The sequence below is a fragment of the Pristiophorus japonicus genome, chromosome 16 (assembly GCF_044704955.1).
Source record: "Pristiophorus japonicus isolate sPriJap1 chromosome 16, sPriJap1.hap1, whole genome shotgun sequence".
Lineage (NCBI taxonomy): Eukaryota > Metazoa > Chordata > Chondrichthyes > Pristiophoridae > Pristiophorus > Pristiophorus japonicus.
Window position 1 is genome coordinate 15,476,290 of NC_091992.1, and position 26,781 is coordinate 15,503,070.

General features: G+C 41.0%; 1 protein-coding gene across 1 annotated transcript in view; it reads right to left on the bottom strand.

The window, feature by feature from the left end:
- Nucleotides 1-10,805: 10,805 nt before the first annotated feature.
- LOC139226966 (LHFPL tetraspan subfamily member 7 protein) overlaps nucleotides 10,806-26,781 on the bottom strand; it is a 305,798-nt gene continuing 289,822 nt past the window's right edge. The window contains exon 3 of the mRNA XM_070858060.1: nucleotides 10,806-11,830. Coding sequence (XP_070714161.1) covers nucleotides 11,604-11,830 — 227 coding nt within the window. The 3' untranslated portion in view covers nucleotides 10,806-11,603. The remainder of the gene's footprint in view (nucleotides 11,831-26,781) is intronic.

The window sequence follows — 26,781 nt, forward strand, 5'->3', positions numbered from 1 at the left end:
TGCCATCAGCATTTTCTTTCAAATCATTGACTGGATTATTTTATAGTAAACCAACTATGCTTACTGTGTGTTTAATTTTAAGATTTTAAAATTTATTTTAAGATGTTTTGTTTAAAAGCCTCACTTTTTAAGCAAGTGTACATCATTATCTCTCAGATTTAGTCATTTTTGGGCCATTTCATCTGATGTGATTGTATGTGTCACTACAATGCCCCTCTACATCTGCACTGATGAATCTGCCTGAAACGATTGCAAACTAAGTAAGTAAATTAATTTAAATTGACAGCATTTTTTAAACCTCAAACCTAGTTGTAAAAATAAAATAGACATCAGGGACTGGTGGTTTACTAAAAATAAATGACTTGTATTTTGATTGACATAATTAACTTTTGCTTGTGGCATCTTCAGTTCTGAGATTGGTTGCACTTGATTTATTTTTCCACAATCACTAGCTCCCACCTTGTATCCACTTTTGTACTGGGGATTTTGTTACGGTAGGTTATTAATTAACTGCAGATATGGAGAGTGAGAAAGATATTTCGGTAACATCATGTTTCAATCACAACAGAACCTATCGAAACATAAAGGTTCACAGCACAGAAGGGGGAAATTTGGACCATTGAATTTTTACCTCTTTCAGAGCGATCCAAAACTAACCCCAATGCCCTGCTCTAGCCCAATTGGCCCGTATCTTCATCGGCATCAAATATTTATCAAATTTTTCCTTTAAAGGTGCAATGGTCTCTGCCTTAACCACTTCCTGTGACAAAGCATTCCGTGCTCCTACAACCCTCCATATAAAGAAATATTTCCTAAATTGTCTCCTTATTCTCTTAGACACAGTTTTAAATTGATGACCCCTCATCACAGACTCCCCACTAGATAAAATTACCTTTATTGATTATCAATTTCCTTGATAATTTAAAAAACCTCTATTAAATCACATCTTAGCCTTTTCTGTTTTAATAGAAATAGTTAAAGCATTTCAAGTCTCTTATAACTATAGTTTCTGATCCCGGGCAAATCTACACTATGATATCTATGGCTTCAATGTTCTTTCTTTTTGCTGTTTGCCAAGCTCTCTATATTTGCGCTAACAGCAAATTCTGACATTGTGCTCCTTATACCCAAGTCCAGATAATCTATATATACCAAGAAAACATTTCAGGTTTCTTTTCCATCTCTATTTATCCATAGAACAAATTTTTGATGCACCTCCACTTGTTACTTGTTATTTATTTTTTACTTTATCAGCTCATATTTGAAAATTTCTCACTGCTGATCCGCTGACCAGTTTTCTAACTTTTCTGCCCAGTTAATTTGTGCTAGACCCCTTCTTATCTCACCAAACTTTGCCTTATTCCAATCTCACACCCTTATTTTTTAATTGTACCATTTAGCTTCCTATTTTTTAACTATTGTTATGGATTCTATCTTAACGTAACCTTCTGGGCCACCCTTGCGTTCTAGTGCTGCTATAGAATCCTTCACTAAAACTACAACTCCACTCCTCTATCTTCTGTTCCACGTAACACAATGGAATCAATTATCAGGGGAAAATGAAGTATAATAATAACCTGGTAAACAGCAGTAAATATGGATTCAGAAAGGAATGATCCTGCAATCCTCTTGACTTCTTTGAGGAAGTGGCAACTCAAATGGCCGCTAGAAAGCTCTCTGATGTGATGTACCTTGACTTCTAAAAGCCTTTTGCCAAAGTTCCACAAAAAAGAAAAGAAAGACTTGGATTTATATAGCGCCTTTCACGACCATCGGACGTCTCAAAGCACTTTACAGCCAATGAAGTACTTTTGGAGTGTAGTCACTGTTGTAATGTGGGAAACGCAAGTACTTTTTGAAGTTAAAAAAAAGTGACCGTTGGACATGGGACACAAGTTCAAACTAGTAAAAGAAAATTTAGGATTGGTGTCAAGAAGTTCTTCAACAAAGAGTGATCAATACAAGGGATGGACTTCTGTATAAGGTAGGCTAGTGGAATATAAGGTCTTTCAGGATGGATGAGCCAGGATCAGTCCTAAATTTGCCATTAATAAACCTGTATCTCTTTTCTACTGTCACAGTTTAATTTGAAGCAGTGTTCTAGATTTATTTGAAATATGGAATTTGAAATATTTTTTCTTTAAACTTTCTTTTCAATTATGTTAAGGTTTTTATTTTTTGCATGATATCATCATCATAGACAGTCCCTCGAGATCGAGGAAGACTTGCTTCCACTTTAAAACTGAGTTCTTAGATGACTGAACAGTCCAATACGGGAATTACAGTCTCTGTCACACGTGGGACAGACAGTCGTTGAAGGAAAGGGTTGGTGGGACTGGTTTGCCGCACGCTCCTTCCGCTGCCTGTGCTTGGTTTCTGCATGCTCTCAGCGATGAGACTCGAGGTGCTCAGCGCCCTCCCGGATGCACTTCCTCCACTTAGTACGGTCTTTGGCCAGGGACTCCCAGGTGTCGGTGGGGATCTTGCATTTTATTAAGGAGGCTTTGAGGGTGTCCTTGAAACTTTTCCTCTGCCCACCTGGGGCTCGCTTGCCGTGTAGGAGTTCTGAGTAGAGCATTTGCTTTGGGAGTCCTGTGTCAGGCATGCAAACAATGTGGCCCGCCCAGCGGAGCTGGTCGAGTGTGATCATTGTTTCGATGCTGGGGATGTTGGCCTGGTTGAGGATGCTAACGTTGGTCCATCTGTCCTCCCAGGGGATTTGCAGGATCTTGTGGAGACATCGTTGGTGGACCTCTGTCGTCGAACTACAGTACGCGGACGACGCATGCATCTGCGCACATTCAGAGACTGAACTCCAAGTCATAGTCAACATCTTCACTGAGGTGTACGAAAGCATAGGCCTTACACTAAACATCCATAAGACAAAGGTCCTCTACCAACCTGACCCCGCCACACAGCACTACCCCCCAGTCATCAAGATCCACGGCGCGACTCTGAACAACATGGACCACTTTCCATATCTCGGGAGCCTATTATCAACAAGGGCAGACATTGATGACGAGATTCAACACTGCCTCCAGTGTGCCAGCGGAGCCTTCGGCCACCTGAGGAAAAGAGTGTTCGAAGATCAGGCCCTCAAATCTGCCACCAAGCTCATGGTCTACAGGGCTGTAGTGATACCCGCCGTCCTGTATGGCTCAGAGATGTGGACCATATACAGTAGACACCTGAAATCGCTGGAGAAATACCATCAACTATGTCTGCAAGATCTTGCACGATATAAAGTGTGGTAAGCTACAAGTTCTCCTTTGTGATTCCTGAACATTTTTTAATTTCATCTCATGATATGGCCAACTTACGGTCTATCATTACAGCTAGTATCTTTAGAAGCTGGTGGATCTGCTACAGCTGTATGGTGCTTCATAAGGGCTGATTTTACAACTGGCTTGCTAGACCATTACAGAGGAAATTCAGAGCCAACCACATAGAATGGGGCAATAATTTTAGTAGAAAACATCTTACATACACACACACACACAATACAGGTAAATGGACTTCATTTGTATATATTTACTTAATAAACATATACCACCGTTCAGTAATTAAGGAAGTACAATCATCAAAAAACACTCATGCACTCTGCTTTTCATCTTGCAATTTTACCAATAAATATACATAAAGGTTAGAATATATATGCACACGGCTTGTGAATATGAGTATTGAGATCACATGCACAATGATGGTATCTATTACTCATTTTCTATCGAATGTATTAGCCACATCTGGATTCCCATTTATCCACATGTGGCTGGCATATTGAACAGCACTGATTTAAATTAATTATCTGCATTTAGCTTTTATGTAGCTTTGCGATATGTAATAAAACGAATGAAAACTTTTTGGGCTTGTTAAACACAGTTTTATTCAATAACGAGTAAGGTACATAAATTTATTAACATTGTGGAAGGTGCAGACAAGTCAACTTAAAACACATAAACAGATCTGGTAAAGTACTTTAAAATCCATTGTGTACTCGCCAACATAAAAATTATACATTTAGAATGTTGAATAAACCCTAACAATCAGTTTGCTTATTTATTTACAACAAAATCACTGTACAAAATCGAGTTCACAACAAACACCAGAAAGCGGTCCATAATAGAGTGGTTTACCAGTGTCTATGTGCGGAGTTCTGAAGTTTGAAAGTACAGTAATTTTACTTGTTAGTCCTTTGCAGGGATAGAATAAGGGATAATGTATCGCAGCATTCTACTGGCACCATACCACGCTAGGGATGATTCAATGTCTTGAGCATTATAAAGTAACTGAACAGCATAAGTCTCCTATATAAAGTTTTAGATTAGACCAGTTAACTCACTTAATCCATGAATTTAATGCAGTCTTACAACTGGGCGGATAAGTGAATCAGTTTTTTTAGGGACTAAGGGAAGCTCGTGAGTTGAGGTACTAAAACTTATTTTTAATAAGCTATGTCTTGTACACATCTTAACTGGATATTTTGTACAGGTAATTGATTTGTGTGTATAAATGTTCTTTTTATTTTATCTTGTAGGCAGAATTTATTTTATCTTGTATTACAGCAGAGGCTTATTTAGTTAATCTTTTCTGCATTTCCATGAGAAGGATTCGCATGTAAATCTCATTTCGATTGGGATAGGATACATTTTTCTTATCTACTTGCTTGTTTATCAGTTGGAGTGCTTGCTGGAATGTGTTATAAATGGATTATTTATGCTGTCTTCATATTAGGATTGAGATAAGTCTTGTACGGCTTGATTGACCAGAGCTATATCAGGGCAGGATATAAAGGAAGTATTCTGAGTCGCAATTATCAGTGAAGGTGGAAGATGAACCTTTTATATAGTTGTTTGGAAACCATATCTAGCGTTCTGTTTTATTTCAACAAACTGAAGCACATGATTAAATAACAGTCAAAGCAAGAACGTGATTGTTCCAAAATGAATACCTGTTGTGGCTGACACATTGAACATAGTTTTGCAGTATTTCTAATTTTGCCACATGATCTACCATATATTTTAAGCATGAATAATATGTAACACTGGCTCAGTATTTTTAGCTGAAAACCAATCTCATAAATTTTGCCCCTCCAGTATCAACTTTCTTCTCTCCTCTGGGATTCCAACTAGCCTACACTAATACAGTCATCAGCCTCCCTCTATTAGCTACTCTTCTTCTGTTAGCCTTGATAGTGAGTGTTCATGTCTACTTGACCATGGGAGGGGTGGCATTTACAACTGAGCTCAAATTCTGTCCTTATCAAATGTTGACACAGACATACTTTCCAGCTGGGTCACTAGATAAGCTGGGTCAGTAGATAGTAAACAGAAGCAGGAGCCTTGATTGATTATTCCCCTTTCTAACACAATAATCCAATTGTAGCAGCCCCAATGAACACCTGATCTGATCCCCCCACGCCCCAGCACAAACGAAGGATCATAGCTTGGACCTTCCCATTCTGTGTGACTCAATATTGCACATCCTACATGACCTTCTTAGCTGCAGTCAATCTATTTTAAGCTAAATTTCTTGATACCAGAATCTGCCAACACGCTGCAGAAAAGTTGCAAAGATGCACATTGCTTTCCAAATATTATACCCAAATTAGTCAAATACAAAATTACTGCCACTATTTTATGCAAATATATGTATTGCCTGGAATCAAGCAGGGGCACATGTTTGCTGATGCAGCAGCCCCCAAATGCTTACATATCTCAAATCCTATTACAATGCGATGCATAAATCACACTTCAAAACATTGAGCTGATGAACACCCGATTAAAGAAAAACCTCATTAGTATTCTAACTGAGTGTGAGTGCTGGCAGATAGCTTGGATTTAAAGTGACAGGTCAGGCCGTACTTTAACTTTTTATTACATTTAAAAATAAATGCAGGAATATATAATGAAATATCTTCAACATGTTACATCAGGCAGTGTATTTACCCAATGAGTCATTGGGGTATCTAACCTGTAATGGCAACCTTTAATACCTTTTACATTAAAAGTATTGGGAGATTATGTTAAAAGTGATGGATCATGTCCAGCAACCTGATAGCATGTCACACTAGACAGCAGAGTGCCATTGAGAGCATGAGAACAGTCTGGCATCAGAAAAAAGAGGTACAACAAGGATGATCCTCTTTTGGCGTGGATGCGAGTCATCCTCGACACGAGGGACAGCCTAATACCAAGTGTAAAGAAGGATGAGCTATGAAAAAAGCTCTGGCACAGAAGCTTGACCCTGAATAAACTAACATACTAGCATCCAACTACATTTTGGCAATCCCCAATTTTTCATCTATCCTGCCTGGCGATTATCCTAGACATTAATCATCCCTTGTGTAAAAAAAAAATGTTCCTGATATCTTTCTAATTGACGTTTCACAACTTTAAGCTTATGTCTTATTGTTTTACCAACTCATCCTAATTTGAAGAAATATTGTGGGTTTACTTTATCTGAGAATCTTTTCTCTAGGCTATAGAGCTCAAGCTTCTCTTGTCTTTCTTCATAACTCATCCTTTTTTACACTTAGTATTAGGCAGTCCCTTGTGTCGAGGATGACCTGCTTCCACACCAAAAGAGGGTCATTCTTGTTGTACCTCTCTGCACCATCCCCAGTGTATGTACGCCCATTGTGTAACCATAATTAGCAACCCGCTTAGCTGAGAAAGGTATGTGGTTTGGAAGAAACTCATGAAAGAGGAATAGAACAAAACAGCTTTACTTTACCCTCAGTGAAATAAAGAATTAAATGCCAAAAAGTATTGTGCCCAATATACTAAACCTACTGCTTTGAAGCAAAATGAATACATTTTCTCAATATTTTATATGGTTTAAACTAGCTAGTTGATGTTTAGCCAGTTATATTAAACTAGCTGTCCTTATTTAAGTTATTAAAATAAAATAATCCACAAATTATCACTATTTCTGATAGCCAAGGCTAATTATTTGGAGCATTGTGTGACCGGTATATGAAGCCATTTTGCACACGGTGAAAACTGTTCTTTTTGGCTTCATTGAACCGTTGGCTTTCTTCAACAGACAGTTCGGCTTTCTTCAACAGACAGTTGTTCTGAGAATCAACTAGTTTGTTGGGCCTTGAGATAACGATGTGTGAATATCAGCGCGCAACATCTCACACATTCATATGAAATTGTTTTGTCATCCATTTTAATGGTGGTGTTAAATTGTTTATTTTTAAATGGGTTTACACCACTAGTGAAATAATGAAAAAGGCATTTCATATGCATGTTAATATTTGCACAGCATAATTTCAAGGTTTTTTTTTAAGGTGAAATGAGATCGACACCTGATTTTGGCTCACAGCCACTAAATAACAGACCAGTAATAGATTAAAACAGCCACCATTAGCTTTCATTATTGTTCAAATTTCTAAAGTAGTTGGTTTTAGAACAAGGCATTTGGTTACTTGTCACTTGCCTTCAGCAGTCAATTTGATTAACTCCCAAATGTGACTGCTCTCACTTTGGGTTTCAAGGCAGTTGTCAGAGTAGCTGTTTGCAATACTTTGTAATGTTCACCATGTACTCCGCACCCCTACCCCAAACCTTTTTGAAGTACAAACACTGGTATTTGACCACCACTCTATTGTTCACCTGCAAAACTTTGTGAAAAACGAACAGCCACTTTTTACACCAAACATTTAGAAATCAGTTCACACACAAAAAAGGAAAAAAATATTAAAACAGAATCCCAAACATAGAACACATATATTTTGTACACAATGTACAAAACTTTCTTCTGTACGAACTGTTAAGTCGAAAACCTGGTTATCTTGTTTGTTGACGTTTCTTGCTGTTAGATAATAAAAGGCACGAATTGGTTCGGTCAGAACATGGTGTAAGACAGAGGAATAGAATTAGTTTGTAGTTATATCTTCCACATTAAGTACATACAGTTGAAAATGTATTAATACAGTTGTTCCTTAAGATTTGGGATAACATTCTGCACTTTAAATGGCAGAGACTGGCAGTAAGAAACTTGTTACATTTTGCATTCCATTCACATAAAATATATAATACATTTTAGCTGTGAAAGAAAATGTTGGACACTTCCATTGAATCTAAAAAGAATTGCACTAAACAACATAGCAAGTTAATTCACCTCCCTGTTGTGACCTTGAGTCCCAGGGCAGTCTTAGACTGATCTGTTAATCACACATGTGATTTTTGTCAGCGTCTGGCTAGGCCTCTTCTTGAGGCGCCTGGCAAGAGGTGAACATTTCACCTTAGTTTGGTGAGGACCTGGGGTAGAGAAGATAGAGAATAAATAACTAGGGTTATACGATTGCCTTCAATCAGTTGAACATGAAGCTGATAACTGTGGGATCGGCTACTAGGGATTTCTGCCCCCGCTGCTTTGGTTAAAGAAGCAGGCATAAGTGGACAGGATAAAGTATTAAGAAGCGGGGGGGAATATGTATATTACTACATAAACAAGCTAGTCTGGTGCCAGACTACAGTGAAATCTGAATGCAGGCCTAGCCAATGAGGCTATAGGAATGTAGGAACAGGAGTAGACCATTTAGCCCCTTGAGTCTGTTTTGCCATTCATTGAGATCATGGCTGATCTGCAACCTAATGCCATATACATTCTAGAAATAAGGGGAGAACATTTTTTTTGATGTGTGTTATACAAACACATTTATAAAAAATGTGCTGGCAATTTTACTGCCCAAAGTAGAAACCTTCCCCACTATGTCTACGTTGATAATTCTATGTTGCTGAGTGGACAATGGTATAATTTGTCATTTATTTTGTCCAAGAAATTAAGTCATGTTAGCTCCATCTCAGAATTTGTTTTTGCCTGTTGGACTGAAAACACAATAGAGTAAAATTAAAAACCAAAGTAATCATATGGCACCGTTCATTTATTGTCACTGCTTTCAAAATCAGAGTGATCTGCTCAGATCCAATTCTTCTTTCTATTGATCTAAAGCTGCATTGAATGTTATTAATCTAAGGGAGACATGAGCTGCTGTAGATCACCCTTGCAGACATAATACCTAAATAGATGGAGGGTGGAATCAGAGTCGTACATTCTTTCAGGATTCACCAATAAGTATTTACGCCTGGTATCTATTGATCTTGTGCTAAGAACATTTTCTTAAATACATGTTCTGGGTGGTGGCTTTAGCTCTGAAATCAAATGTGATATCCACAGCTTTTAAAGATGTTGCCTGCACTTGCAGTCCTTCCTAATGACCTTATTTGAATATATTTTATTAGCAGTCTAAAAGCTTCTAATTATTCTTTTAATCTGTCCTAATACAAATCCTAACACAAAACATAAAATTTAAAGGACTACATTCGCCTTATTATAGTGTCAGAGAGAACTGTATGTCTTCTGATATTTTAATTGCAAATTAGTGGAACCACCCTGGTGAACCAAAGATCGAAAGATTCCAGCTAGTTGAATCTCATTCAATAGGCTGTTAACATCATTTGTTGATCAAACTGGCCAAATCATTTTCTGGTGTGAAAAATCCAATGCAATCAGTTACCATTTTGAAGTAGGGGGGGGATAGATATGAATTGCTGGTGGCGATGAGAATAAGACATTTTTATGTTACTGCTTTATTGGTAAATTTGTGTCCTGTTATTATGGAGCTGTTGGTATTATTAAAGGCTGTAGACTTTCATAGATCAATTAAAGATACAAAGAAGCCTTGTGATGGAGGATGCCTATTACAAATTTAAGATGACAATTTAATTAATGTTTGATCAATACAGATGTAATGGGTAGTTTAGTGCTTATTTGGTTCAAGATTAGACCAGCACCATGTGGTGTTAATGTGCAGACTGTTTGGTTGAAGAATAGAGCACAGACATCTAATAGTGAATAGAGTTACAACACTGTTAAATATAGTACAACAAATCTTCCGCAATCAAAGATCCCATCTCCGTAGGTAAGACATAATCATTTTAGATGAAAAATAATAAAGCAAATAGCTTCACTCCAAGTAATTGTAAGTCAATGAAATGCCAAGAAAGCTGATAAATCTAAAATTATCACTAAGATTTGTAATTGCTTTCTTGGTGGAAATGTCATGAGTAAAATCAACATTGTTTCTTAAGTTGTTCATACAGCATTAACTGAAAATCTCACACACTAACAATAGATTGAGGCCTTCGTAGAGGGCGAGGAAATTTTAGTTCGTTGGCTAATTCCATTTGGCAGCATTTCCACTGCAGTTCCTTGACCCCCAGCAAGATGGATGCAATCGCTGTTGGAGCTGTGCAGAATGGATGATGGGTCACAGCAATTGGCAGTGCAATGGCTGTGTGTAGTGAATGAGTTAATAAGGAAACATTTCATTGCATGTTAAAAGGGCTCCACTGTATTAAGTAATGACTGATGGAGGTTAAAACCACACGGGGCAGATTGTATTTATCCAGATGTTCACTCTGAATTTGTTTCATTATGGCTGCACTGCATGTTCTGGGGTTTTATACGGATCTGAAGGTCAGACAGCTGATTTTGAAGTTCTCTATTTAAAAGTTAAACATACTGGATTGTTCATTAAAGTCATTGGTGGAAAGGACTGCATGAGGGTGAAATGCATTCAAAGATTTTAGTAGTGTGCATGCCCTTTGGGAACTTGCACAGCACTGTTTTGATCCTCCAACCTTTGTTAGAAGCACTTGTACATATGCAATCCTTGGTCCAGTTATCTTCATCTGCTTATGTTTGATACAAGTCTCTTTGTGAGGTCCAGCACTGAAATTCTGATCTTATGCTATAAAGAAAGACAAGATCTCCAATTATTTGATAAGCTTTGCTTTACTTTTAAAACTGGAGTTATCTGCAATCTCCAGCATATTCTGGCTGTCTGCTGAATAAATGTCCGTTTGTAAGTTTGATCACAAAAAAAGCAGACATTTCTAAATCTGTTTCCTGACAGTCCTGTACACTAGCTGGAAGTTTGTTCTGATGTTCGCAGGCATTGACAGAAGATGATCTTGGAAAGAGGAACCCTATAACCATAGAATTGCTGTTCATCTTCTCCTCTGTTCACAGTCCTTTGTCTCAGGGTTGTGCTGTACAGCATGAGCCTCAGTTTCCTTCTTATGAACTAGTACACACCATGTTGCCATTCTGTTACTGTGATATATTCACTGAGCCCATTCCTGTTACTTTGTTCACAATAACTAAAATTTGTCAACCGATCGAACCCTCTTCTATCTGACTGTTGCCCAACCTAGCAGTTTCCTGGGAACTACAGCCAATCCGGGCGCTGCTACAAATTGTCTGAAGTTAATAGATATTTGCTTCAGGTTAAGTTTATAATTAGTGTAGCAGCAATACTGCTCACTGGACACATTACTTCCTTGAAACTGATTTCCTGATAGCATTTTACATCAATTGCTAATATTGGCAGCTTGCTGTGTAGTTTGAGGAAATCAGGAAGACTTTTTTTTTCGTGTAATGCACTTTGGGCCACTTAAATCAGTTTGACCTTTATTTTAGCTCTTTCATAGCTTAAGGAAGTGCTTTCATAGCTTCTGTTCATTTCTGAAAGTGTAAAAGCGGGATTTCTTTAACAGTGGTACTTTTGTCCCTTTTTTTAGTAACAAGTACTATAAGATTGTGGGTATTGGAGTCGGTGAACTGGATTCTTTCGGTGCATATTTGGAGAAGAAAGGCAGAAAGACTGCAAGCATGACTCCAACGATGGCTAGCATGTAACCCCATCCAATCTGGCAATCTGCTGCATGATAGATGCTGGAATTTCCGCAATATTTCTGCACAAGGGGTGAGTTCAGTCCAAATGGGTAGACCAGAAGTCCAGAAGCCATGATAAATACTGCAAAGAAAAACAAGAATGTATTAATTTAAGAGCTTAAATATTCTCAGTTACATAAGAATAAGAGCAGGGGTAGGCCATTTGGCCCCTGGAGTCTGCTCCGCTTTTTTTTATGTCACATTCTTCGCATCTGGAAATAAGTATTTTTCCCTACATTTCTAGACTTATATCAGTCACAAATGATATGGTGCATTAAGGTATGATGCACTAAAGTAGTAGCACAAGAGTTCTCAGCATTAGGGAATGCTAGGAATTACATTTTAAATCCGCATGATGTAGGTTGCAAACCCCATTAGAAATAACGATCTCTGTTTATGTTTAAAGTAGTATGTTATATTTGTACCAAATTGAGTTATTGTACTTCTCATAAGGGACGCTTAGCAAATCTGTAAGAGTGCATATTTATTTTTTTAAAAGGCAAGTTGTCGTTTTATTGGGCTCAATTTTCCCCAGTGATTTGCGACGTTTTTTTGGAGCAGGCTGCTTTTTTTGGCCTAAGTTTGAAAAACCACAGTTTCACCGATCAATTTGCACCAGTGTAACTCAGTTAGTTACGATTTTTTTAGGTACTTTTTTTTTCAGCCAAAGGGGGCATAACCTGCCACCTGCACCAATTCTGGTCATTTAGAGAAGTTTGGCCAGCTGAGAGTTACTCCAGTTGTGCTTAGGCCAGCGTATGTGGCCTCTGCAGAAAAACTTTCCGGAGAGTTAAGGAAATCGGCGCAGGTAAGTACAGCAGATGCCCGGACAGCAGTAGCAGGAAAGGTAAGAGAGGGCGGGGCGCGGGGGGGGGGGGGGGAAGGAAGCATTTTGGGTATAGTTAGGTGTGGGGATCAGGAGGGAGGAGGCCGTTTGGCCTGGAATCGGGGCGGGGGAGTGAACCAGCAAGGCACTCGGGCTAGGGTTGGGTGGAAGGGGCGGATCGGCAAGCCTTTTGGCCAGGGCTAGGGCTGGGCTGGCAGGTCACTTGGTTGGGGGAGCGGGTCGACAGTTCACTGGGCCAGGGCTAGGAGCAGGGGAGCAGACTAGGAGGGCCTTCGGCCTGGGATAGGGGCGGAGATCGGCACCGGCACCGGGAAGGGGGTTGGGACTTTAATAATTGGAGGTAAGTTGCTGCAATATATTTTAATGTGATTTTAAGTTGATGCAGTGTTTTAATGTGTTGCGAGCTGGCTGTATGTTTCACTTTGCAGCCTCAACTCGCATTGTGTCCCTGGTTACTGTGGCAACGTGATCTTTTTGGCGCAGGTCAAGGCTCCACCCCCAAAACTAAAGGACAGGTTAGGCTGCGTCAAAATGAAGAAATCAAATGGGGAAGCATACTTGGGGGCCCCCCAAAAAATGGGTGTAACTCTTCAAGTAAGCCAAAAAAAAGCTTTGGGGAAAAATGAGCCCATTAATGGTTGATAATGTGTTTGTACATTTTTGTGGTTTGTATGTGTGAGAGTTTTAAAAACTCCATTTGACACCTCTTATCCATTCTCAGCCATGCTATTTGGTGTCGTTGTTCCCAACCGTACCAACATCTCTCACCTTTCCACATGAAAGAATAGCTGATGCTGCTAATGCACGGAGTAGTGCCAGCAGATATGAAGGAGGTTGTTTCCTGTTTATCAGCTGCCCTGAGTAAAGCGGAGACAAATAGCTTTGGAACTGAGCACCTTTACACACATTCTAGAGGGTGGGGGGGGTAAGCCTAGATTCAGCATGTTCATTGTGTTTACACTGAACTTTTTTGAATTTGGGAATTCTTCACGTTTCCACGCACACAGGACTTTTTAAAATTGCTTATGAATTGGGCTCATCTTTGATGATATGACCACTCGGAGGATACCTATAGGTCGACTGTTTAATATTGTTAATCCACTTCCCACCAGATTTGAGCTCCACAATCTTGCCACTCACCACTCCAATTCCCCATGCAGAAAGGCAGGACGGTCTGTGGCACCTACTTCTCCATATCTGGTGTTCATACTCGTTGCTGGCGATGAGTTGACAGGAAGGCTGCTTCTAATGGGGCAGAGCTGAGCTGACGGCTATTTCCCCAACATACACTCGTGACTTGATGCCTGACTGAAGCTGAGGGGGTAATGAGTGTGTACGTCAGTCTGGTGTATGTTTGAGCTCCAGACCCAATGGGGGTAATTTTAATGCCACTGAACAGGTCGGAGAGATTCTGGGAGAGGTGGGGGGCGGTAAATTGGCAAATTTGTGAAGCCAGACCCCCAACCCGCTGCGACAATGCCTGCTTCCACTTTAACTGCAGCGGGTTTCGGAGCATCTTAGTAACCTGCGCTGGAGGGTTGTAAATCTGTGTTTTGAGAGCTGTGGAAGCTGGGACATTGAATAAATTTAAGATAGAACTAGATAGTTTCTTAAACAATAAGGGGTTATGGGGAGCGGGCGGGGAAGTGGAGCTGAGTCCATGATCAGATCAGCCATGATCTTATTGAATGGTGGAGAAGGCTCGAGGGGCCGTATGGCCTACTCCTGTTCCCATTATGTTATGTTATGAGAGGCGGGCCCCCAATTATAAATGAATGAGGCTTCGTTTCAGATATTTTGGCAGCAATTTGAATTTAACACCTCCTGCATGGGTTTCCCAGGGCTCGGTGGGGGGTGGGGTAAACCCAGCAGCTAAACCGAGGCGGGAGCAGCCGGATCCAGCAGGTGACTGCTTTTTATAGCACTGCTTGTGGGCCAGGAGGAACAGCAGTGCTCCCATTGCCCCAGCCCCCAACCATGCACACCCGCTCAGCCCCACGAGCAAAACCTTCTGCCGCGATCGGCCGATTCAACCCGCGATTGCAAGTCTGACACCCCCACCAACCCACACTTTCTCCCGGTCCCACCTCCCTCCCGATTTCCACCCCAATGGTGCTCGGCTGCAACCGCCTTCTAGCACTGGCTTTCCCGGCCAGCCTGTCAGTCTGATCGGCTGCCAGGCAGGAAACGCAGTAAAATAAATGATAATGAGGTCCTACCGTTAAATTTGGTAGGATCGCCACATTCCTGCCATTTCCAGGTCTAAACCTCCCGCAAATATGGGGGCCATTAGATGGGAGCTGAATGCTCAAATCCCTGAGCCACCAGGCTGCTCTGAAATAGTTAGATACGCTGATCTGTATTTTCAATTATAAACTACTAGGAACTGCCTGAAACTGAAATAGTTAACCTTCCTCTTCCCATGCACATAGCCACAGAAGCACTTAACCTTGTGCTTTTGTTTGCGATGCCTTGATGTCACAGAGGCCACATGGAAAGATGAACAATAAAAGCACTTCAGTACCACTTATAATAACGGAGCTGAACAATCCAGGAGTGTTTCAATCTGCAATTGCTCAGTTAGCTAAAAGCAGATCATAACCTTTTATTAAATAATAGTTCAGTGCCATCTAACCAGTCAGCAGAATCTACAAGTAAGCAATATCCTATTAATCTCGGGAAAACAGTGTTTGCCAAAGTGTATAGTTGGCAGACAAGGACAGCAATAGGAAACAATTAGAAACTTTGGCAAGGAATAGAGGGCAGATTCTTAATTGGATTTCAGTCCGAGTGCTTTCTGATGCCTGAACCGTCCTATCAGAGCTGGGTAATGTCTTGGTCAGGCAACAGCATCTTTACGGTAGTGAAGTCTTTTGTTTTTGGAAGGTAGGGAAGCAGGGGGACAGATGTTGGTGGAGTGACCACACCCAGCCTATTGCATTGCACTGAGATCTTTCTTTTGGCTCACTGGCTCTCCTGTTCGTCCCAAGTTGCTGCCTCCATTCTTTCCCAGGGAAGCACTCCCAAGATGCACGGTGACACTCTCCATCAGTCATGTCTCTGGAGCAGCCTATCGAGGAGTGAAACCTGACTCGAGGGACTCCATGCGTGTAATAAATTTGGTATTTTTACCAAGACATGAAATACATATCTGGTTCGTATATTCTCTTTTATAAAAGGAGGAAATATTTTGAACAGAAAGTACTTGCACTAGACTTTCCTTTAATAATTTATCATGGATAAACGTTGAGGCTCCAAATCAGGGCACTGCCTCAGACTCTGGATTGGATTGGATAACTGGACACCCAAACTCGCATGCAAAATTTGCGGGGCGTCCAATTATCTGACCAGTGATTTGAGCTATGTTCTGGAATTCCCTCCCTAAACCTCCCTGCCTCGCAACATCTCTCTCCTTTTAAGAAGCTCCTTAAAACCCACCTCTTTGACCAAGCTGTTCTAAAATCTCCTTTATGTGATGTAGCTGGGTGTCAAATTTTGTTTGATAATGCTCCTGTGAAGCGCCTTGGGACGTTAATCTTTAATTCCTGGAGACTTCAGCACAACCCTCGATGACTGTCTATATAAATCCTGTCTGGGAAATTGGGCTTAGGCAATTGTTCCCTAAGTGATATTTTCTTCCTGAAAATGTGCTCAGAATAACAGTAATATCAGAACAGCTATTTAAAAGGAAGGGTTCTAGTTGTTCCCAGAAGAACCATACATCCTAATATCATCTGTTGTACCTCTTGCACAAAAAAGCTTTGTCTAATTTAACGTTTCTCCTCCACCTGAATGAGTAAAGTGACAACAGGGAACATCTCATATGGTGTGTGACATTTATTACCCGAGATGCTTTATGTGCAGCTGATGTGAGCGATGTCTGTGCGGTTAACAAAAGATGCACAAATACGTCCAAGTACGTTGCATTGGCACAGGTAAGCATTATAATTTTTTAATTAAAAAAAAACTTATTATTTGCAGTAGTGTAGATGTAATCAAGGTACTTGCAGAGTAGATGAATAGCAGATTGGAACATTGCATTTTCAAAGTTGATCGAATGTTTCATGTTTTTTGAGTGAATAAGTTGAGAACAGCTTCTTGCAACTCTGATGTGGGATGACTATCTGAATGGCAATGATATATCCTACGGGTGCCTGTAGGATTCAAGTACAGGTACTCAATTTGTGTATTTTATTTGCCAAAGATAAATCTACTGGAATCAGCACAGTACAGTTCGAAATCAAAGGATGCCCATGGAAAATATCTATTTTAAAGGGGGAAATCACACACTGCACATTTTCTTTCTTTCCATTGTGTGTGGGTAGACTCCAGTTGAAATGAGCAGCAGCTATCCATGGATACCTTCGTGGGCTCTGGTGTCTGCCTTGGCTTAGTGGCAGCACTCTCGCCTCTCAGATGGAAGATGGTGGCTTCAAGCCCCACTTCAGAGACTTCGGCACATAATCCAACGTGGTACTGCAGGTATGCTGCGCTGTCAGAGGTGCTGTCTTTTGGATCAGATGTTAAACCGAAGCTCAGATTGTCCATGGCACTATTCAAAGAGCAGCAAGGTAGTTCTTGGGAGGGAGTGCTATAACACAAGTGTACTAATCCTCTGAACTGGGCATCGCTTACAACTGATAACTCAACGGAAATTGCAATTCACTATCTGGGGGAAGCCCATGCATAAATGAGCCAGTACTGGGATTTAAAACAGGGGACCTCAATACGTTGCAGTACTTTGATGGCTTACTCCCCCATATGGTGCTGGTAAAATACCAGTGCAAGAAACCAGGTACTTGGTGTCCAAGAGTACAATAAAGTGGTTCATTTCCTGCATTCCACTACAACGCACAATCCCAAAACTGCAGTTAAACTTTTCAGGCCTACTGGTTTGAGCCAGATGCTAATTGGCTCATTCCTAATTTGTGATTAATTCTCTTTCTCATTCTAATATATTTTACCGATGGGGTTCAATCATCTGCACCAATTCTCGTTAAGCCATAAAAGAATACCCCACATTTGAAGCATGGAGACAAGTACTCAGGAGTTTTAGAATAAGCTTGTGGACAGGCTATAATCAATAGCCCAAAACTGGCCTTGACCGTGTGCTGTAAATGACCATATTTTTTGAGGCTGGGGATTCTCCATTGTGAAAGAACAACAGTGACACTGCTGTTATTGTGATATCTCCATACACTGTTTCATGTGCCTGTGCTCAAAAACATGCACTGAACGTGTTATTCCTGACAGTCCTGAACCTCTAGGTAAGCTTAAAACCCCACTACTTAGATTACCTAGGATATACAGCACAGAAACAGGTCATTCGACCCAACCAGACCATGCCGGCGTTTATGCTCCACTCAAGCCTCCTCCCATCTTTCCTCATCTAAATCTATCAGCATAACCCTCTGTTCCCTTCTTCCTCATATGCTTGTCTAACCTCCCCATAAATGCATCGATCCTATTTGCTTCAACCACTCCCTGTGATAGCGAGCTCCTCATTTTCACCACTCTCTGGGTAAAGAAGTTCTTCTGAATTCCCAATTGGATTTCTTGGTGACTATCGTGTATTGACGGCCTCTAGTTATGCTCTTCCCCACAAGTGGAAACATTCTCTCTGTATCCACGCTATCAAAACCTTTCATAATTTTAAAGACTGCTATTAGGTCACCCCTTAGCCTTTTTTCAAGAGAAAAGAGATCCAGCCTATTCATCCCTTTCTGATTATGTATACCCTCACATTCCTTGTATCATCACTTTGTTGGCGTGTATATCTTCATCAGGTCCTGTCATGTAGGTACTCTGATGGTCTGATCTGTCAGATGGTATTCTCTTCAGAAATTGGTCCTCAAAAGCCTGTCCGGTTATGATTTATTGAAGATGTCTCTTGGGGTCATGCAAAGATTTCCAGCTAAAACAAGAGAAGAACTTACTCTCAACTGGAACGGTGTTGGAATTTCCCATTACATTAATTGTTGCATGACTCCTAAAATAATCCAAGCAAATAAACTATTGAGCAGATGTTTCTTTACACCATTGCACAATTCTAGCACCAATCTTGTGCAAAACTATACCATCTGCAGTTTAAAAAAGGCAAAGATTTGTGAATGGCTGAATGAAAGCCAAATTGTTTGCACCATTATTTTTGTACTTATCCTGTTTTTTTTAGAGAAAATGGTTCTTAATTGAAAGCTGTAACATATAATGCTCAACATATTTCCTGGTAATCAATTGATTAATATTATTATATTGTGATCTTTATTGCTAATTTATTTATGTCAAGCTGCCTCTAGCAAAGATCTGGGCACATACCACATCTCGGTACAAAAGATTCAACTGTAGCTTGAGCTGTGGGCCAATACCAAATGTGGAGAAAGAGTCTGTATTTATATAATGCTCCTTCTGCAATGGATCTCTCATCCTCAAAAAGGTGTTAAGGCTAGGTCAATTAAAAATGCCCAAACTGAGATTGGTGGACTTTTTTTTGTTAGGTAAGGGTATTAAGGGAGCTGGATCAAAGGCAGTTAATATCCAAATCAGCCACGATCTAATTCAATGACGGAACAGACTTGAGGGGCTGAATGGCCCACTCCTGTTTGTTCCTGTAAAGGAAAATGGAGCAGATTGTTCCTCTGGGGCCTACATCAGTGTAACATTGGTGGAGTGGGACTTCTGCCTGCCCCATTTCTGCATTGTTGACCCTGGCCAGGATCAAGCTCATTGTTAGCAGGCTCACACTGGGAATCCCATTTGTATTGGAAAGGCCAACTTGGGGTGGTGGAGGGAGGGAGGGAGGAAAGTCACTGCGGCAGGCCTTGGGACAACAGTATAGTCTTGCCAGCTGACACTATGGCAGGTAAATACATTTCTGCCTCCCACCCTAGCCCAATTACAGTGTCTTCAGATCCTCCACACACCACAGCAAGAATATGTAATTAACACATGGCATTCCTAGTGCCAAGGATACAAATGATGGGAAATACATAAGAAATATGAGCAGGAGTAGGCCATACGGCCCCTCGAGCCTGCTCCGCCATTCAATAAGATCATGGCTGATCTTCTACCTCAACTCCACTTTCCCGCCCATTGTATGATGGACTCCTCTTCTTGACACATCAGTGCAATACCCCAGCGAATGTATTGAACATTCACACCACTGCCAGAGCAGTAGCAGGTGGGAGGGAGCCAGTGGAAAGCTTCCCAACTTATTTTCTTCATCCCTGCCTGTTGGAGTTGGGCCAAGGAGCCGCTGTAACTGGAGCACTTAAGAAGTGGACACCAAATGGAGGGGCGGTAGGGAAACTTGATGGGGAAGAGACTTCAATCACAGTCAAAGAGGAGGGTTTTTAGGGGGCTTTTGAAGTGAAGGAAGGGGTAGCAAGTTCCTGTGGTTTTGGGAGAGTGTTCCAGAGGAAAGGGGCATAGAGACTGAAATAATGGCTTTTGATGACCGAGTGGGAGTGAGGAGCAATTTGAGTCAAGCAGAACAGACACCCATAATTGGTAACTGTTCAAGATTAACTGACACTTTTTTTAAATGGAGCTGGATCAATATCTGTTGAGAAGAGGAACTGAGGATTAGTTATGAACAAAACTGTTTGATTGATTGGAGGGAACAGGAAAGGACTTGGTGTTCTAAAAAGTAGGGAATCCACAGGTTGTGGGGGTGGGAGGAGTGGAACCAATAATAGAATAATCATACATGGACTCGAATGGCGCAGGATTGATGGGCCAAATGGCCTTTTCTTGCTTTCGGACATTCTGCTTTTATGTCAGTGAAGTGGGAAGGTATGTGCAGAAATGCTCAACTGGAGAAGGTTAGAACATAAGAACATAAGAAATAAGACAGGAGTAGGCCATTCGGCCCATTGAGCCTGCTCCGCCATTCAATAAGATCATGGCTGATCCAAAGATCAGGTTGTCCAGCAAGGCTCTGAGCGGATTTGAAAAGGCAACGAAAATCATGAAGTTGATTAGCTTGGCGATGGGACGCCAGTGGAGCTTCGCATGGGTGGGATTGCAGGGAGTTTATAGCAACTGCTCAACCTTGGGGATTCTATTAGTGCTTATTAACCACTAAAGTGTTACTTTTGCTGCTTCTGATGTCATTGCAACTTTTAAAATAACAAGCCTAGATGAAGTGCCAAGGCTCATGCCGTGTAAGACATCACCAAGGTTAGAAATAGTAGGAGAAAAGATGAGTTAAATCAAGAAGCTTTCTATTATCCCATATGTTCAATGCTTCTCTGATTTTTAATTTGTGGTGTTTTGTAATATCAGGTTATCACACAAGATCTCCCTGGTGTCCGAGACACAACTGCTGGCTGGTCAGAAACCTGTGTAAGATATTTTGTTCACTTGTTCACAAGGGATTTGATGCTAAACAACTTATTGGATTCTAATAAAGAATACCGTGAAGCAGATCATGTACACATTAACTGGAATGCACAGGCCAAACAAGCAGTTGTAATCCATCACAATGTGGTCAATTCAGCTGAGAGGAAGAGGGCAGCATTGCTTTATTTGCATGGTTGAAGAGGCAAATTTGTGACCTAAATGCTGCAGAAGTACTTTGCTCCCTGCCAAAAATAATCTCTGTTTGCACATGCTGCATAAGATGAAGTGAGACAGTGGTGGACAATGGTGTATGTGCATCAGAAACGGTTCTCCATGAGCTTGTGCAATATCTGTACATGGTTCATTGAGTTTCTGTCTTATTCCTGCCTGCAATGCTGTGTTCGAGTGCATGGAACCAGAAGAGCCATCAACATTTAATTCAGCAACTATTGCAGAATTTCAGGCATCAATCCCAAGAGAAGTTGCATAAAACAAAAATCAACTCCCGTTGCCCAATCCAGGATTGGGGGTCTGCTTCGTGCAGGGGCGGATGGGGCTGCAGTCCCAGGCCCACCAAAGAACATAGGCCCACCAAATAAATGTAGGAAAAAAAATGTAAGGCCTCCCAAATAGGCTGAATAGAATAGACAAGAAGAGAGGAAAACCGAGGAAAATAGATTCACTTGTTTATAGCTATATACACTAATGTACCTATATACACTAATGTACTTATATACAGAAGAACCTATATACACTAATGTACCTACATACAGAAGTACCCATATACACCAATGTACCTATATACAGAACAGAATATGTAGTAGCCTGTTTTATTTCACATGTTATTGAGAGAAATTTGCATATATGTATAGGAATCTAGTATTGCAATGTTACCAGAATTAGAATATATACCTATTTGATACAGAATTATATGCTTTCATTGTTGAATATACTGGCCTATGTTTTCATGCTCAGAATACGTAATGTAATGAACATGAATAAACATAACTATCGGCCCATTTGGATCAGTTTGCCCCAGGCCCATCAGGCCCTTAATCCGGCCCTGGCTTCGTACACACAATGAAATTAAATGCCAAAGGTATGCTAGAGAGGAATGAGCAGCTCCTTACTCAGCAACACTAACCCAAAGCATGGGAGATGTTCAAACAGTGACACAACCCACTGCAATGCTGAGGAAGAGTTGAAGCGAGTAATTGAAATGGCCCTGGAAGATTTTCACAAAGCTCTTCCAAGATTGGATTGGCAGGAAGCCAATCAGTCACAGCGATTCAAAATAAGCAATTCCTTGTGGCTGAAAATCTGAAATAAACCCAGAAAATTCTGGAAACACTCAGCAGGTCGGACAGCATCTGTGGAGAGAGGAAGGTGGGGTTAACACTTCTGGTCGATGACCTTTCGACAAAAAGTGTTTGCATCATTCTCTGTTTTTACTATTTCAGTAATTCACTGTCTGTGAAGTGCTTTGAGACTTTTTGGCATAAGATACTTTTTAAATGCAAGCCTTCCTTTCTAAATACATATATTTTATAGATTAACTTTGAATCGAGATTCTCAATGAAGGAGGTCGGTTGGGAATAGAATGTATGATTAATTTAATTTCCAGCAGAGTAAGTTGTTTTTATATTTGAACATACTAATAATCATATCGAGTATTGCTTTAGTGGATTTTAGCAAGAAAGTTATGGATCAGAGATTCAATGGAATAGTTTTTGGAACATCAAAAAACTGAAGCTATATTACATGACAGCTATAATAGCAATACAAGGTCACACCAACACCACATACCTACACATGCGTCCGCACAAAATATACAGGACGAATGATTTTCTGATGATTGAATGTCTCCCATTTTTATTACATGGGACTCTAGGGATCATAACCAGTGTTTTGGGATCTATGAAAATTACAGTGGTCTTTGCTATATGTGTTTTTCATTCTCCATTCTGAATCATGTATTGGATTTCAATATGGGAGGCAGACATTGCAGTAGAATTCAATGAACAACTTATTGTCATGGCAACCCCAGCTGTAGAGGAATCTGCCCATACCCCCCAGTTACTCTCATTGCATATAGTGGGATCAGAACCCAAGACATTAAAGGTTAGACTTTCCTGAAAGCCCCTCACCGCCCGATTGCCGCTAACGTTCTGCAACTAACGCTGGCGAAAATGTCCATAATAAAGGTAAAAAATATCGCCCGGCGAGAAAATGGATCTTGCACCAATATTCTCGGCGGTTTCTCGCCATTTAAAGGCGAAACTAGGTGAAATGGGCGGTTCTTACTGGAATGGACGGTAAGTATTTAAAATTTAGTCCAAGGCTGCGATTGGGCCTCGGGAGGGGAAAATGCAAAATAGATTTTCAGTTAAACAAAAAATAAAAAGTTATAAAAACATTCTGAAGACATTTAACGTAATCGCCGTTTTAGAATTTTTAAAATAATTATAAAAAAACCTTTAACTTACCTTTCTTTGCAGGGTACTCACCTACTGCCCTTTTCCAGCAGCTTTCCGTGGGCGGTTTCCTCGGCAGCGTGTACGGGTCCTCTGCTGAGGCAAAACTTAGATCCTGCCGGTTTTCTCGGCGGTGCACGTGGGCGGTTTGCCCCCCGGCGGTCTTTTCAAAATGTGGGCGGAACTCTTTTTTAAAAAAAAAATAAAATAAAGAGGAAACTTTCGCCGGGCGGTTTTTTCATCAAAAAACAGCTGTACCGCCGAGAATGAAGGCGAAAGTCGAGCCGGAAGATACAAGAGTATGAGAGCAATGGAATCTAATCCTTCTTTGATTGGATTTCAATTCCTCTGATATTGCTGCATATAATTTTTCAGAAGTAAATATTGGTTAGCGTTTGGTAATGGAAGTATAGATTGTCATGGACTACAAAGTATCACTGTGTGTGTGTGTGTGTGTGTGTTGGAGGGCATTTCATTGCAAGATAGAATGCTCACTGGCTATTGGGTGGATGCTGTCAAGCATGTGATGCATCTGACTCTGACAGGTCCTTGCAAAGGTGTGACAGAATCAGTGACCTTTTTTACAAAACTCGATATTTAGTACTCTCGCCTCTGGGTACGATGTTGCGGGTTGGATACCCCAGAACGACGCTGACATTCCAGATCAGTGCTAAGGGAGTGCGAAATTGTCAAAGCGTTGTTCTGCAGATGAGTTGTTCAATCCAACTGCTGGTTCAGATGGACATTTTGAAAATCCCACAGCACCATCTGAAGAAGAGCAGGGAGTTCTCCTGGTGGTCTGTCCAACATTCGTTCTTTAATAATGTCACCGGGGGGTGGGGATTGGGGAAATAGCTGATTAACTGGCTGTTCACCTGATTGCTGTTTGTGGAACTTTGTAAGGGCAGAATGGTTGTCATCTTTACTACAAAACAGTTACTGCACTCCCAAGATTCATCCTGGGAAGCACTTTGAAATCTTTTTGTTGATTTTGATGAAGTGCTATATTCATTTATTTTTGAATTAACTGTGGATGGAAAGGGGAGGGAGGGAGAAATCTGGAATAGAGCAGGTAACAGATGATCAAACCTTAAAATGAAATCTACTGATTTGGGGTTTTTCTTTAAGTCAACAGCTATCCTTCTTTTTTTTTTTAAGCACAATAACCCAACTGGCATGTTTAACCCCAATCACCAGAGAGTGCAGTACAGCGGGAGATTGACCATACTGCTCATGATGCGATCTCCTCGATATTGGGGAAACGAAACCCAGATTGTGTGATTGCTTTGCGGAACACCTCCGCTCAGTCCGTAAGCGTGACCCCGAGCTTCCGGTCGCCTGTCGATTTAATTCTTCGCGCCCACTCTGACCTCGGCCGCCGACACTGTTCCAACGAAGCTCAACATAAGCTCGAGGAACAGCACCACCTTTTTCAATTAGGCACTTTACAGCCTTCAGGACTCAACATCGAGTTCAACCATTTCAGACTACAACCTCTGCCCTTATTTTCTCACATGACAGCTGTCGATGTTTCTACCATTCCCATTTTCCACCTCTGCTGGACCCATCTTTTGTTTGTTTGCTTGTCCCGTTACCATCTCCTTTTACAAAAGCAAAATACTGCGGATGCTGGAAGCTGATATAAAAACAGAAAATGCTGGAACGGACTCAGCAGGTCAGGCAGCGTGTGTGGAGAGAGAAACAGAGTTAACGTTTCAGGTTGGTGACCATCTCCTTTTGCTTTGTACTATCGCCCCTTTTGTCATTTAATCTCTCCTATCACAGACCTTCCATTTTGTTCTTTCCTCTCCTCCCCCTTTCCCTGCCTCTGTATCTGCTTAAAATCTATTTACATCTCTAACTTTTCCAGTTCTGATGAAAGGTCATCGACCTGAAACGTTAACTCTGTTTCTCTCTCCACAGATGCTGCCTGACCTGCTGAGTATCTCCAGCATTTACTATAGGAGATGGACCATGTTTGTTTGTATGTCTTGGCAGACGTGTGCATCTATGTGTATGCATCTTTGGTTTTCATAAGAACATAAGAAATAGGAGCAGGAGTAGGCCATTTGGCCCTCGAGCCTGCTCCGCCATTCAATAAGATCATGGCTGATCTGATCTTGGCCTCAACTCCACTTCCCTGCCCACTCCCCATAACCCTTGACTCCCTTATCATTCAAAAATCTGTCTATCTCCACCTTAAATATATTCAATAACCCAGTCTCCACAGCTCTCCAGGGTAGAGAATTCCACAGATTCACAACCCTCAGAGAAGAAATTCCTCCTCATCTCCATTTCAACGCAGCAGTACAAGAACTTGGAGGTGTTGAGGAGGTGGGGGGAGAGAAAAGGAGGCAGAAGGCTTGCATCCCAGTCGATGATGACATTTCTCGACAGGGTCAAAGTCAGAGGTCTTATTCATTAAACATACAGGGTGAGAATGCCACCGTTCAGGAGAGTGGCTGCACTGTCACTTGATTATGAAGGCTCATTTCACAGGACCTGTGGTTGCAGCCCATATATCTGCACACTGACTGTCATTTTAGTGAGTAATTGTCGTGCCTAAAGGACTTGGACCTTGACACAGCATGGCTGAACCTGCCGTGTACGTTATTTAGTCACTGTGAAACAGTCAGTATGCTTTTTTTTCTTAAAAAGTTACATTATCGAATCGCAGACGAAATAGCCCATTTCCTGTCAATTCTATCGGGTCTTTTGAGATTTTTTAAGTTGGCTAATCTGTAGATTTGTGTTGTTGTGGAAGTATGTATTGCGTTGAGAATAGGCAGAACTCTGACCTGCAATTCTTTTTGTTCCAATTTTCAATTCTCTGCAAAACAAATCCAGTATGCGGTCATGTCATAATCATTAGCGTTTTGGCAGTATGCTAAATGACACCATGAGCAATGTAACCTTCGGGTCAATGGAATTTTTTTTTTTTTTTTTTTTAAAGAGAGGGGGGAAATAGTAGTGGGGGATTTGCATTGGAACCAGAGCCAACATTTGAACATAAGAACATAAGAAATAGGAACAAGATTGGGCCATATGGCCCCTTGAGCCTGCTCCACCCTTCAATAAGATCGTGGCTGATCTGATCATGGACTTGGCTCCACTTCCCCACCCGCTCCCCATAACCCCTTATCCCCTTATCGTTTAAGAAACTGTCTATATCTAAAATTTATTCAATGTCCCAGCTTCCACAGCTCTCTGAGGCAGCGAATTCCACAGATTTACAACCCTCTGAGAGAAGAAATTTCTCCTCATCTCTGTTTGAAATGGGCGGCCCCTTATTCTAAGATCATGCCCTCTAGTATTAGTCTCCCCCATCAATGGAAACATTCTCTCTACATCCACCTTGTCAAGCCCCCTCAT